The sequence below is a fragment of the Elephantulus edwardii genome, unplaced genomic scaffold, assembly GCF_000299155.1.
Source record: "Elephantulus edwardii isolate Elephantulus edwardi_28Jun2011 unplaced genomic scaffold, EleEdw1.0 scaffold00134, whole genome shotgun sequence".
NCBI lineage: Eukaryota > Metazoa > Chordata > Mammalia > Macroscelidea > Macroscelididae > Elephantulus > Elephantulus edwardii.
In genome coordinates this window covers 6,959,763-6,972,673 of record NW_006399884.1, presented here as the reverse complement: position 1 = coordinate 6,972,673, position 12,911 = coordinate 6,959,763, and the positions used below count along the sequence as shown (strand labels likewise).

Below are 12,911 nucleotides of genomic sequence, written 5' to 3'. Positions count from 1 at the left end.
GAAGCAGAGAGGACTCACAGGGTCTCCTCTGTCACACGGATGGGCCCAGGAAGCAGAGAGGACTCACGGGGTCTCCTCTGTCACACGGATGGGCCTGGGAAGCAGAGAGGACTCACGGGGTCTCCTCTGTCACACGGATGGGCCCGGGAAACAGAGTTATTCTAGAACTGAATCAACCCCTTTACCACGATGGCTCTCATCAACCCTCTCTTAAAAAAAAAAAGTAAAATTTGTCTGCTTAGTCACCAATCCTTGGTTATTTTTGTTAGAGTATATCTGTTATTATTAGTTGTTATTATTATTTTGCATGTACATGTGAATGTGTCCAATTTCCCACTGAAAAAAAATTTTAAGTAGTCCTACTTCAGGATTTTCTTTCTAATCACACGCAATCAACACTAATTAGTAACATAAACTCAAAACTTGTACTTTTCCACAAATCTCTCCCCAAGGTCCTCTAGATCACAGCAACAGAACCACGCCTGGAGTGGAGAGTGGAGAGATAATCAGAAGGTGAAGAAGCTGGGCGGGCCGTGAGGGGGGCCAGTATCCACCTGTACAAGCCGCAGACGCCTACACCCCTGCTCATGGAGAACCAGAACCCTTTCCATTAGTGGCCAAGTGCTTTAGCCACTGTGCCACAGGAGGTGACCTTCAAAACCCGACCCCTTACTGACCACTCCTGCGAGGGACGAGAATTCACCTTGGCTTGGTGAACAGCATGGGTGCAACTATCCCTTCAAAGATTAAAGCTTGTGTTCCCTTATCAGCAAAGGGAAGGAACAGAGGCCATTTCTATAGGGTCCTATTACATACCACTGAAAGTGACAAGACCCAATTCTTTAACCCTATAAAAAAAAATACATGGTTCATCTTCTGGCCCAGACAGTGTCCTTTAACTTGACCGCGGTCCCCACCATCAAGACATTAACGCCACTGCTGTGAGGTGCTATGGAGTCAAATCCAAGTCATGGTGACCCAATCTCTCTCCCACAGAGTCAGAGGGAGGATTCCAACTGCCAAGCCTTCGGTGCATAACCAAGAGCCTAAGCTTTGAGCCAGCACATTCCTTATTCTTACTTTGTTAAACAGGTGGAAAATGGCTTTCTTTCATTATATATGCTAAATTATGAACTGAAGCATGATTTTCAATGACACAAAAAATCCTCGTGAAAGTTAGTTAATACCTCACTCATTTAGGAGGTAAGTGTCTCACCAGTGCACACTCAACCAGTCGCCAGAGCAGAACCCACTGTCCTCAACTCTATTTCAACTCACAGCAGCCCTGGAGGACAGAGCAGAACCGCCCACGGGGATCCAAGACTCTACTCTTTACTGAAGCAGATGCCTCATTGTTCTCCCTCGGAACGGCAGGTGGCTTCCAGCTGCCAACCTTTTGGTTCAAAGCCAGATGCTTCAACCATAACATTGCCAAGTGTTAAAGAAGAAAGCGGTCACCCTAATGCACAGGCCAGACCCCACTTTAAAGCACAAGGGTGCGAAGCTCCTTCTACTTCTTACCGGCAATGATTCCTGAGGTCACAGTGGCAATTATTGGCGTTTTGGTCCTGTCATTGATTTTGGCCAAAAATTTAAACAGCAGTCCATCTTCGGCCATGGCATAGATCACTCGGGGCATGGGGAACATGGAACCTAGGAGACTAGATGGAAGGGGAGGAGGTAGAAGGCCTGACATCAGTAAACCAGCGGGTGGGCACTGGGGCTACCACATGGTTCTTCTGTGAGAACAACAGCTACAGCCATTGAGTTGGTGCCCACACCCCGAGACCCAGCTGAAGAAGAGACTGTATAATCTTTATGGAAGCAGATTGCCTCATCTGTCTTCAGAACAGCTAGTGGGACCGAACCACAGACCCTTTGGTTAGCAGGTGAGTGCTCTGACCACATCAGGGCTCCTTTCTCTGAGAACAAGCCCGCAACACTCTCACTGAGCGTGCCACCCCTGTGGCCAAGGACGTGACAGGTAAGCGACTCACAGTCAAAAGACTGGAGATCCGTAGAGCACCCACAGAGAACACAGAGAGGGTCTGTGTAGGCTACACACACAGCCAGGAACAACACAGCACACGGCTGTGGCCTCAGAGGGGAAACAGCGACTCTATTCCTGCAATGACTGCTGTCAGGGTCGGCAGAAAATAAAGGCCTCCGGTCACTCACGAGAACTGCTCTGTGGAGACCCAATAGTGTGTTATATGCTTGGCTGCTAATTCACCAGTTGTTCCTCAAAAGAGAGATAAAGCTGTCTCCTCCACAAACACAGACAGTCTTGGAAACCCACTGAGGTTCGCCTGGGGTTGGAACCGACCCACACCACAGGGTTTGGCTGGATTTGGCTTATTTTCCATTTTACGGGCTGGGAGAACAAGGCTGGGGCAGATTTTCCTTGTATCAGGCACCAACTCCGTCTTCAAAGAGCAGACCCAGCTCTGCAGCCATATGGAGGGTCACATAGGGACTTACAAAGGGCGGACCACGCCCTGGCTAAACAGGGGCTGCTGGAGGGCGGGTTGTGGGTTTCAGGACCAGGACAGCAGTGACGTGGGCCTCCTGGAGGTGACTGGTGGCCACAGCAGGGAATAGCCAGGTCAAACTGGGGTACCACATCTGTCTGAACTCCCACCATCCAGCCCTCTGGGCCCCACGTGGGGAAGCTGAGACAGCGGTCCTTACCTGGTGGACAGGGCGCACAGGGAGCCAACAGCCACTGCATATTTGGCGCCCTCCCAGCCCACATTCTTGAAGGCATCGGGCAGGGGGCTGTCAGCATCCAGGCAGAAGTAAGGTATCATGAGGGTGAGGGCGGCCGACACCCCAAAGTAGGCGATGAAGCAGATGAGGAGTGAGGCCACGATGCCCACTGGGATGGCCTTCTGAGGGTTCTTGACTTCCTCACCTGCAGACAAAAAGGCGTGGGTGCCCTGGAGCGCCATGGGCTCCCCTGGGAACAGAGGCAGCTCCCCAAGCATGGCTGCTACCTGGTCACAGGGACACCCTGTCCCTCCCAGATCACATAGCCATGAGATCAGGCTGTGGACTGCTACCCTGACCTCATCAAGCAAGGCTTGATTCACTAAAATGCTGACCCTCTGCCAGGTGTGGCCACTCGGGGAGGGAGGGAGAGGGCTCTGCAGGTAAACACAGGTGGAAGGAAACCCGGGGTCATCCACGGCCCAGCCCGTCATAGAAGAGAGTGGGGCTGTCAGGGGACATGGAGGAGGAGTGTAAGGTGGGCAGGAAGGCGGACCTACCTGTTGTGGCGATGCAGTCAAAACCCACAAAGGCGTAGAAGCAAGTGGCCGCCCCGGACAGCACACCAGAGACCCCAAAGGGCATGAAACCCCAATTTCCAGGATCCCCTTCTTTTGTGGCACTAGAAAACAAAAATAAAGAGCTTGATCAGAGGTCACAGCTCCCACTTGGCCCCCATCAGAGCGGTAGCTCAGGTTGATGGTGAAGGTAGCACAGGTCGGCTCCCGCCCCCACAGTAAAGCCAGCCCCACATGTGCTGTTTCCTGGGGCCCATCAGAGTCACACCAGCATGCGGCTGGAGTCCCTTCCAGGAGCCCTGCTGGCCCAGTACTTCACATGCTAGGCTGCAAACGGAAAGGTCCGTAGTGTGAATTCAGAGCAGTCTGCTACCAGTAAGATTTGTTGTTGTTGTTGTTGTTATGTGCCATCAAGTCGCTTGCGACTTATAGCGACCCTATGTACAACAGCCCTAAACTCTGCTCTGTCCTGTGCCAATCACACTGTCTCTGACATTCCCCGATTACCCCAGTCACTGAATCAATCCGCCTCATAGAGGGCCTTCCCCTCCTGCGCCCTCCCTCCACCCCCCCAAGCATGAGAGGATAGAAGGAGAATTGATGCCTTTGAGCTGTGGTGCTGGAGAAGAGTATTGAGAATACCATGGACTACTAGGAAAACAAACAGATTCGTCCTGGAAAGGGTTAAACAGGGTGGTTCCTTGGGGGCAAGGATTCTGAGGCTCCCTCTAACATACTTTGGGCATGTTGTGAGGAGAGACCGGTCCTTGGAGAAGGACATCATGCTTGGAGAAGGACCAGTAAGATTTACAGCCTCTTAAATCCGATGAGGCAGCCTCAAATCTACAGCCGTGGACTGGGTTTGGTTATTCTAAGTGAGGCTAGGAAAAAGTAGAGAGTCAGCCAAAGGGATGGAGATCCTCAAGGAGACGGGCTGAGACGGGGACCACTCAGTGGGCTTGAGTAGGACAGAGAAGGGAGGATGACACAGGACAGGGCAAGGCTGCTGTCTGCTATTCACAGGGGCACCAAGAGTACTGCACTTGACAGCACCCAACAACAAGAGCATGCTGACAAGCTTTGAAATAACGGGACACTGAGACTGGATTAAGTACTGGCTTTTGGAAAAAAAATGAGGCCGGCAGACTAACCTGACGCAGGGCCTTCCATCTGTCAAAGTCACAAACATCTGCAGAGAGCAACTGTGGTGTCAGCCTAAATGGGCTTTTTTAGCCATTATATATATTAAGCCTCCTCTGGTCTCTCTCCAACTACCTAACTTCAGACACATGGTCTGCAAATTATTAACAGCTGTGGGGCTCAGATGAGACACAGAGAGGGCGAGAGCGAGAGCGTGAGCTTCCCATATTGTCAAAGCTTGTGACAGCAAGACTTGAGGAAGACTGGAGCAAGACCCTGGTGGTGAGACCCTAGTGATGATGGTGGAGAAACTATGGCATTGCTGGGGAGAAACTGGCAAGGTGTAACCCGAGGATTCTTTTATTTGTGCTGGCCACAGTTAAAGGTTTTCCTGTTCTTCCCTTTGATGATGCAAGGAAAAGATGCTGAACCGAAACCGGACCCTGGACTGAGGAATTGTGCCTTGGGACTGCTGGGAATTGCACTGAGTGATATTCTTTGCCTCCCCAACTTACTTCCCTAATAAATTCTACTCTCAGCACCACCACTATGAGTCTGTGAGTCGACAGTGACTGGGGCTGGGCTGAGGGCTCTTTATGGGCTTTCTGCGCTAGGGCTGTGAGGGCCGTGCTATTCTCACTCCCTCTGACCCTTTCAGAGAGACGCTCACGGCCCTGTGCTGGCCCCATGTTTTGGTTTTGCTCAGCAGACAGCAATGAAGTGGAGTACAATGAAACGAGGTGTGCCAGTGCGGTGCAGTCACCCACCCTACTGGCCTGCTGGCCATCCATCAGGGCTGAGCCAGCCTCTCCGTAGGGCTCGGTTGTTTCCAGAAGCAGCATGTAAATATTGACTTTGGGAACTGAGCAGCCGGAAAGGAAACAAAGAGGATGCTCACGCCTTGGGAAGGTCAGCGTCAGTGAACCTGGGTCCCAATTGTTGAATGGGAGCCTAGACTGTAGTGGAAACCTTCGCTCAAAGCATGGTAAAAGATATACATGTGCTTCCCCTGCCCCTTGAAAAATACTTAATGGAACCCTGGTGGTGCGGTGGTTGAGCTCCCAGCTGTTAAGCATAGGGCTATTGGCGGCAGTGTGCTTCTGTGAAAATTCACACCTTGGAAATCCCTATGGGGCATGTCTCTCAGGCTGGCTCTACTGCACTGAGGAACTACCCCTAGCCAGTCCCCCTAAGCCCTGGGGTTCATCAATTCTCCCTTATGCAGCTCACAGGTTTCCAGGGGTGGGGAGTGGGGTGGGAGTTGGGGAGGTGGCCTGCATGACCTTCCATTTTACAGAACATGTAAGGAGAGAGAAGAGAGCAGAGAAGAGAAGGTCCTGTGACCACTCAGAAGAGCTGGGAGTGGAGTATGTCCTCTGGACCCAGCATCCCTGTGTTAGTGACCTTCCAAATCTAGCGGAGAGAAAGAGAGAGAGAGAGAGACAGAGAGAGAGAGAGAGAGAGAGAGAGAGAGAGAGAGAGACTCCCCCTAGAGGTAGACCCCTGGAATCTCCTGAACTAGAATAGGTTCATGCCTGTTAAAACCTGTGGTATTTCTATCGTGATGGCACCAGGAAACTGAGGCAGTTAGGGAATTATCAGTAGCTGGCTCCCAAGTAGCTGACTGGCGGCAGTAACGAGGTGGTCATAAGGGCCAAGGAAAAATGGCATTGTGAGGGCCCAACTCTGTCGCCTCCAGAACTGTGAGGAAATAAGCGCCTGTTCTTTAGAGTCACCCACGTGGCACTGAGTTACTGCTGCACTGTTGCCAGGTACCATCAAGTCACCTCTACTCATAGCAACCTCAAGCCCAACAGAACAAAACTCCACCCTCAGTCTCTGCTCTCAAGTCCACTGCTGGGTCCTGTGTCAGTCCATCTCATTTAGGGTCTCCCTCCTTTTTGCAGAATATACCATGGACTGCCAGAAGAACAAACAGGTTGATCCTAGAGAGGGTGAAACCAGGCTTCTCCTTAAAGGCAGGGATTCTGAGGCTTCATCTGACATACTTTGGACATGTTACAAGGAGGGGACAGTCCTTGGAGAGGGTCATCATGCTTGGAAGGTTGGAGGGACAACACAAGAGAGGAAGACCCTCTATGAGATGGATTAAGTGACTGGGATAATGAAGGTAGGTGTGTCAGAGACAGTGAGGTTGTACAGGATGGAGGAGGGTTCAGGGCTGTTGTACATAAGGTAGCTATGAGTTGCAAGTGACTTGATGGCATGTAACAACTACTTTATCAAACATGATGTCCTCCAGAGACTGGTCCCTCCTGGCATGAAGACCAAAGTACCTTGGTTACTGAAACGAGCCCCGAGGATGCCGTGATTAAAGTTCTTGGGTTCTAATTGAGAAGATGAGGCCACCTGCTCCTGTAAAGGTGACAGCCGAGGGGCAGTTCTGCTTGATCCTACAGGATCTCTGGGAGTCAGAACCTACTTGGTAGCAGTGAGCTGGTTCGAGATTTGCCTAACACAGTGCCAAGGGTCCTCAAGTCCACTTGGACAGAAGCCCCTGCATGCTGCGTGGTTTGCCAGTAAACACCATGACTTCACACAACACTGCACATAATACAAACGTAAAGGCGAGGGAAGAAAGCTAGCAAACCACGGAAGCTTCTGGGTGCTGATAAAATGGGAGGGCAAGCTGTGAGGAAGCACAGTGGAAGGAAGTCTCAGGGAGCAGCGGGCTGGCCGGTCGTGGCCAGAGCTGGTAGGACGGCCACCGGGTGAGCCTTGGAGGGAACACACTTGGTCACAGGGCCAGGGAAACAGAGGGCACCTTGTCCCAGCCTCAGGACGGCCCATTGCCACAGGGCCCTCAGTGTGAGGTGACGCATGAGATGAAATACCATCGCCTGCCACAAACCACCTCCTCACAAAAATCATCAAACCAGGGACTAACTGGCAACCAGGAAACAAGACCTGCTCTTTCTACTCAATGCCCGCTCTGTATGTGCCTGCCAAGAAGGCAGGCTCCAGAAGGTTCTCTAGGTCCACTCCGTGACTTCTAAGCTCACTCCACCCAGATGAGGGTGACAAGCAGAGTGAGTATAAACGTGGTTCAGGATCCTTGGCATCAGGTCTCTGTGAGAGGGTTCAGGGCTCTGAAGGAAGACTGTTTCTGTCTAGTAATCTCCAGTGTCCCTGAGGTGACTAAGGTGGAGTATAGGACTACGCTGGGGTGCAGGAATAAACCGAGGTGTTGTTGCTGTGTGCTTTTGAGTCAAATCTGACTCTCCAGTAGGTTTTTTGAGGCTATAAACTGCATGAGAGGAGACTGGCTATCCTTTTCCTGTAGAGGAGCTAGTGGATTCAAACCATGTGCCTTTGGGATTGTAGCATAGGTTCTTGCCACTAAGCCAGAAGAGCTAATTTGTGTGTTTAAGACTAAGTTGTATAGAGACAAAGGGTACTGGGGATTACTAGGGGCAGAAGAGGAGGGGCAAGGGAACTCATGGTGATGGGAGTACTGACTTAAGTGTAGCGTTGCACAACCAATTAATAAATTTTACACCTGTGAAAAACTATATCAGCAAACACTGTGACAGATATGTTATAACAGTAACACCTCCCCCTCCCCAGGAAGGGGAAAAAAGTCAAGGCTGTTTATTTACCTTTAAAAACATAATGGAATTTAGTGCACTGGTTTGGAGGTTTAGAGGCACAGTTTCATGGACAACCCAGGTTGGTGACCCAATAACGTGTATGGTGAGTGTTTCTCTCTATTCACTAGTTCTTTGAGCTGTGCCTGGGGTCTTAAAGACCTGTGCACATCAACTGGTCTCTATTCTCCCAGAGCAATGGAGGAAGAAGAGCCAGGAGGAGCAGGCGGAGGAGGGGGAGAACACAGACTGTGCAGTAAGAGCCTCCATGAACAACTCCCTCGCTCCCACGAGACCAGGAGAATGGGATGGGGCCCGGCTGCCATGCCTGGGCTTTTTGATAACCGAGCCTACAGAGGAATCCTAATCAAACAGGGAGAAACGCAGCACAGAACGTCAAATTCTCTGCAGTGGACTTCAAACTTCCTGAAACCAGGAAGGGGGGAGGAGCCTCCGAAACTATTGCCCAGAGATTATCTTTAAAATCTTCTGGAAAAGTTTAAATCTTAGAAAAGCTCTTCCTTGAACACAGTACTCTTAAAGAACTACCCATCTAGGATCAAACTTCGGAACTGCAAAGATGAGCTGGGAACCTTTGGGGTAATTGAGCGCATGCTGACGGGGGCGGGACAAGCAGGAAAGGAGTGTGAGAATGGCTGTGTGACTCACAGAATCCTTGTCACTCAACTGTCTGTGTAGAAACTGCTGAACTAGTGCACACGTGGCTGTGGATAGTTTCAACAACAATATCAAAATAAACAAAATGGAAAGAACGGGAGAAAAGTCAAGCTATCAAATGCCTTCAAAATACCCACTGCTATCAAGCCGATGCTGACCAATAGTGACCCTGTTGGACAGAGCACAACAGCCCCAAGGCGTAATCTCTAAGGAAGCAAACAACACATCTTTTTCTCATAGAGCAACAGGAAGGTATGAACTGCTAACCTTCTCATTAGCATCCAAGTGCTTAACCCCTGTGCTACCACTGGAGGTCATTAAACTGACACCTATCATAATCCAGTGATCCCACTCCCAAGTGATTAATAATGATAATTAGTCCTGGAGAGAAGACCAGGGTGACTTTACGTTTAGACAGGATAATATACATGTGTTAAGCAATCAATTATTAAGAATCTGAATTCAAAACTTGGGGAGAATATGTGGAACCTCCACGGTAGTGCAGAGAAAAGCGCTTCTGCAGACAGACTCTGGAGGCTGGTGACCCACAGGCTGTGAGGGACAGAAATTCCTGTGGGCATATGGCAATGACCACGAGCACTGCACAGCCATGACCTGGAAAGCCATTCTTAGTTGTCATCCACATGTCGTTCAGTTCAAGAAAATAAACAGTAACATAGGTTGCAAATGGAAAACAAAAGAGCAAAGAAAGCACATGATCTGAAGTACTTCACTGCAAAATAACAGTGACATTGATAATAATTGCAGAACAAATGAAAACTGTTTTGCAAAGAGCATGTGACTTTCTGGTCAATCACAACTGTGTGTTGTTAAATACCACACCTGAAGAAGGCATGGCCGCCCGCCAAGGGACAGGAGGGACAACTTACTTGTTCAAACAGAGGTGACCGGATGAATTCTGGAAGTCTGCTGCCGACAGCTGCCAGTTTTTGAGAGAGCCCTTCACGAACCCAGACACCACGATGAAGCCCAGGACAAGGACGTTGATGCAGGTGAATATCTTGTTGACCATGGCTGACTCCTTGACACCAAAAGTTAAAAGCCCTGGAGGGGAACACAAGGAAAAACGTGGGTGTGTGAACCACGTGCCAGGTCAGACCCTGGGGCTGGGAGTGGGACTGAGGAGGAGGATAAGTGACTTAGAAAGATCCAAGTAGCGTCAAGAAACCATACATTGCTGTGAACTTCTGGGAATGGAGCCAAAGTAATTATTTTTCTAGAAGCAGCAGAAAAGTAGCCCAAGGGGGCCGGCCAAAACTATCAAACCTAGTCTTCCAGAGGCCCTCTGGAATCAAAGAGGAAGGCTGAGGGCCTCAGAGATAAGGACCACCATGACCATGGTCAGCTTTCCACAGACATGAAGTCCCAGGGAGCTCTGCTGGCTTAGTGACAAGACGTTGTGCTGCAATCCATATGGCACAAGGTTTGAATCCACCAGATGCTGTGCTGGAGAAACAGGGGCCTCCTGTACCAGTCAGATCTGATTTGACAGTACACACACACACACACAATAATAAAATAAAAAATAATCTTCAAAATTTAAAAAAAAAGTCCCTCCAGAGAGTGAAAATAAAGCCTCACCAGCATGCACAAGAAGCAGGTGCGCGTGCATGCACACACACAGCCCCGTCTCATTAAAGGACCCAGAAAAGGTTTAAGCTGGACCCGTCTCACATCATATAGGAAGGTTAATTCAAAATACGATCAGTGGTCCAAGTGTAAGCACTGAAGCCAGAAAACTCTTAGAATAGAATATGGGGCAACGCTTTGGGAACTAGCTTTCTGCCAACAGAATCTTACCCATGTGACTGTGAAAGCAGAGTAACAAATGGAAAGCGAGATAAAATGGACTTCGTTCAAATTAAGAACTTTTGTTCACCAAAGAAGAGATGATCTACAAAAAAGGAAAAAATATCTAGGAACCAGAGATCTAGTAAGAGTACAAAGAAGTCCTAAAACTCAGCAACAACTCAATAAAAAAAAACAGGGAAAGGGCTTGGATAAACCTATCTCCAAAAGTACAAACGACTAATAAATGCGTGAGGAGTCGTCTAAGATCATTACCAAACCACTTACATCAAGTCAAGTCTGACTGGGATTTCCAAGGCTCTACATGGGAACAGACAGTTCATCTCTCTCCTGGATTCAAGCCACCATCCTAACGGTTAGCAGACTCACACATTATCACTATGCCATCAAGGCTGCTTTCAAGGCCAGTTGTCATTAAAATAAACACACACTGCTGCCAAGTTGATTCTAGGTCAAAGTGACCATGTAGGGCAAAGGAGAATTGACCCATAGGGTTTCCAAGGCTGTGATATTTACAGAAGAAGACTGCCTTACCAGTCCCCCACAGAGAAGCTAGTGGATTTGAAACCCACTGACTTCAGGTTAGCACCCCAGTGCTTACCCCATTATGCCATCATGCAAATCAAAACAATGGGGTACACTCCGTTGTATGCATTAGGATGGCTATTATCAGAAACACTGACACTGACAAGTGATGGGAAGGATGTGGAGAAACTGACTCTCACTCATTGCTTGAGGGGAATGTTAAATGACGCCATCACTATGGGAATCAGAAAGTTAACCAGAGCTCACACACGTCTCAGAAACTCCACTTAGGGGATACGCTCAAGAGACTTGCAAGCATGGATCCAGTCAGATATCTGCACACACAAATGGTCACTGCAGTCAAAGGGTGGGGAAGTAGCCCAAGTGTCCACCAAGAGATGATTGGATGAACAAAATGTGGTCCATCTGTCTGTTGGAAGATTGTCCATCCAAAGAGAGGTGTGGTTTGGACGCGCACCACAGCAGGATGAGCCCTAACACCACTACGGTCCTACCCATACATGTATAGGAAGCAAACATACAGAGACTAACGTTTATAACTGTCACCTGCAGAGGGTTAAAAAAGAGAACAAGGAGCTAACTGCGTAAGGGGAAGGAAGTTTCTGGCAAACATGATGAAATTAATATGGAAATGGATAGTGGTGATGGTTTCACAACATAATGAATGAAATCAATGTCACTAAAGTCTGAAAACATTACCACTAAACTTCAGAGACACTGGTCACAACATAAGAAACTACCAGCAGCTGACGTGTTTGGAATCACAGAAGCCAAGGAAGCTTCAGATATAAGCTATCAGATCAAGGGCTGGTCAATGGGAGATAGATGTGAAGGGAGTGGGTAGAAGTGGATGGATATCCTGGTGGATGGTGGAGCAGGGAAATAAGTGGGTAAAGACACGTGTGCCAAAGGCAGGGACAACACTGACACTAATGGTTAACTCCACAGTAAGGGATATACCTTTCACTTTTTCTATAAAATGCTGGTCTGTCTGACACTTCTCTAAATCTGAACATTCAGAGTAAGACAGGCTAGGAAGAAGGATTGGCCACCCACTTCTGAAATAGCAGGCCTCCAAAAACCCTATGTACAAAAGAACACGTGTAGATAACAGAAAGGGCAACTGAGGTTGAGCTTTCAAGTATGGAAATACAAAGGAAGAGGAACCGTTGTAAGCAGACACTAGTGATTGGGACATGGAAATGTGAGAACCATGAATGTAGGAAAATTTGATATTGTTAAGGAAGAAATGGAACCCATAAATATTTACATACTAGGAATTGGTGAGATGAGATGGACTGACATGGAGCATTTTGAGTCGGATGACCATATATTACTATGGAGATGAAAAGGTGAGGAAAAGTGGAGTTGCTTTCATAGTTAAGAAAGTCATTGCTAGATCCATCTTAAAGTACAATATTGTGAGTGACAGGATAATATCCATATGCATACAAGGGAGTCCAGTGAATACCACTATCATTCAGATATATGCACAAACAACCAGAGACAAGGAAGAGGAAATAGATTTTTACCAACTTTTAATATCGGAGATCGATTGAACATGAAATCAAGATGCATTGGTAATAATGGGTGACTGGAATGCAAAAGTTGGGAACAAAGAAGAAGATTCAGTAGTTGAAAAACATGGACTTGGTGACAGAAATGGAGCTGGAGAGAGAATGATTGAATTTTGCACAATCAATGACTTATTCATAGCAAATACATTTTTTTTTGCAAATACATTTTTTAAGAGACATAAACGCAGGTTATATACTTGGATTTCACCTGATGGTATGCATAGGAATCAGATCGATTACATCTG

At 48.3% G+C, this 12,911-nt stretch overlaps 1 protein-coding gene across 1 annotated transcript in view; it reads right to left on the bottom strand.

Moving 5' to 3' along the window:
* Window positions 1-12,911, bottom strand: part of SLC7A1 (solute carrier family 7 (cationic amino acid transporter, y+ system), member 1) — a 28,380-nt gene that overhangs the window by 7,548 nt on the left and 7,921 nt on the right. The window contains exons 3-6 of the mRNA XM_006894070.1: window positions 9,604-9,778; window positions 3,270-3,391; window positions 2,692-2,914; window positions 1,522-1,661 (exon numbers count right to left, since the gene is read on the bottom strand). Coding sequence (XP_006894132.1) covers window positions 1,522-1,661; window positions 2,692-2,914; window positions 3,270-3,391; window positions 9,604-9,778 — 660 coding nt within the window. The remainder of the gene's footprint in view (window positions 1-1,521; window positions 1,662-2,691; window positions 2,915-3,269; window positions 3,392-9,603; window positions 9,779-12,911) is intronic.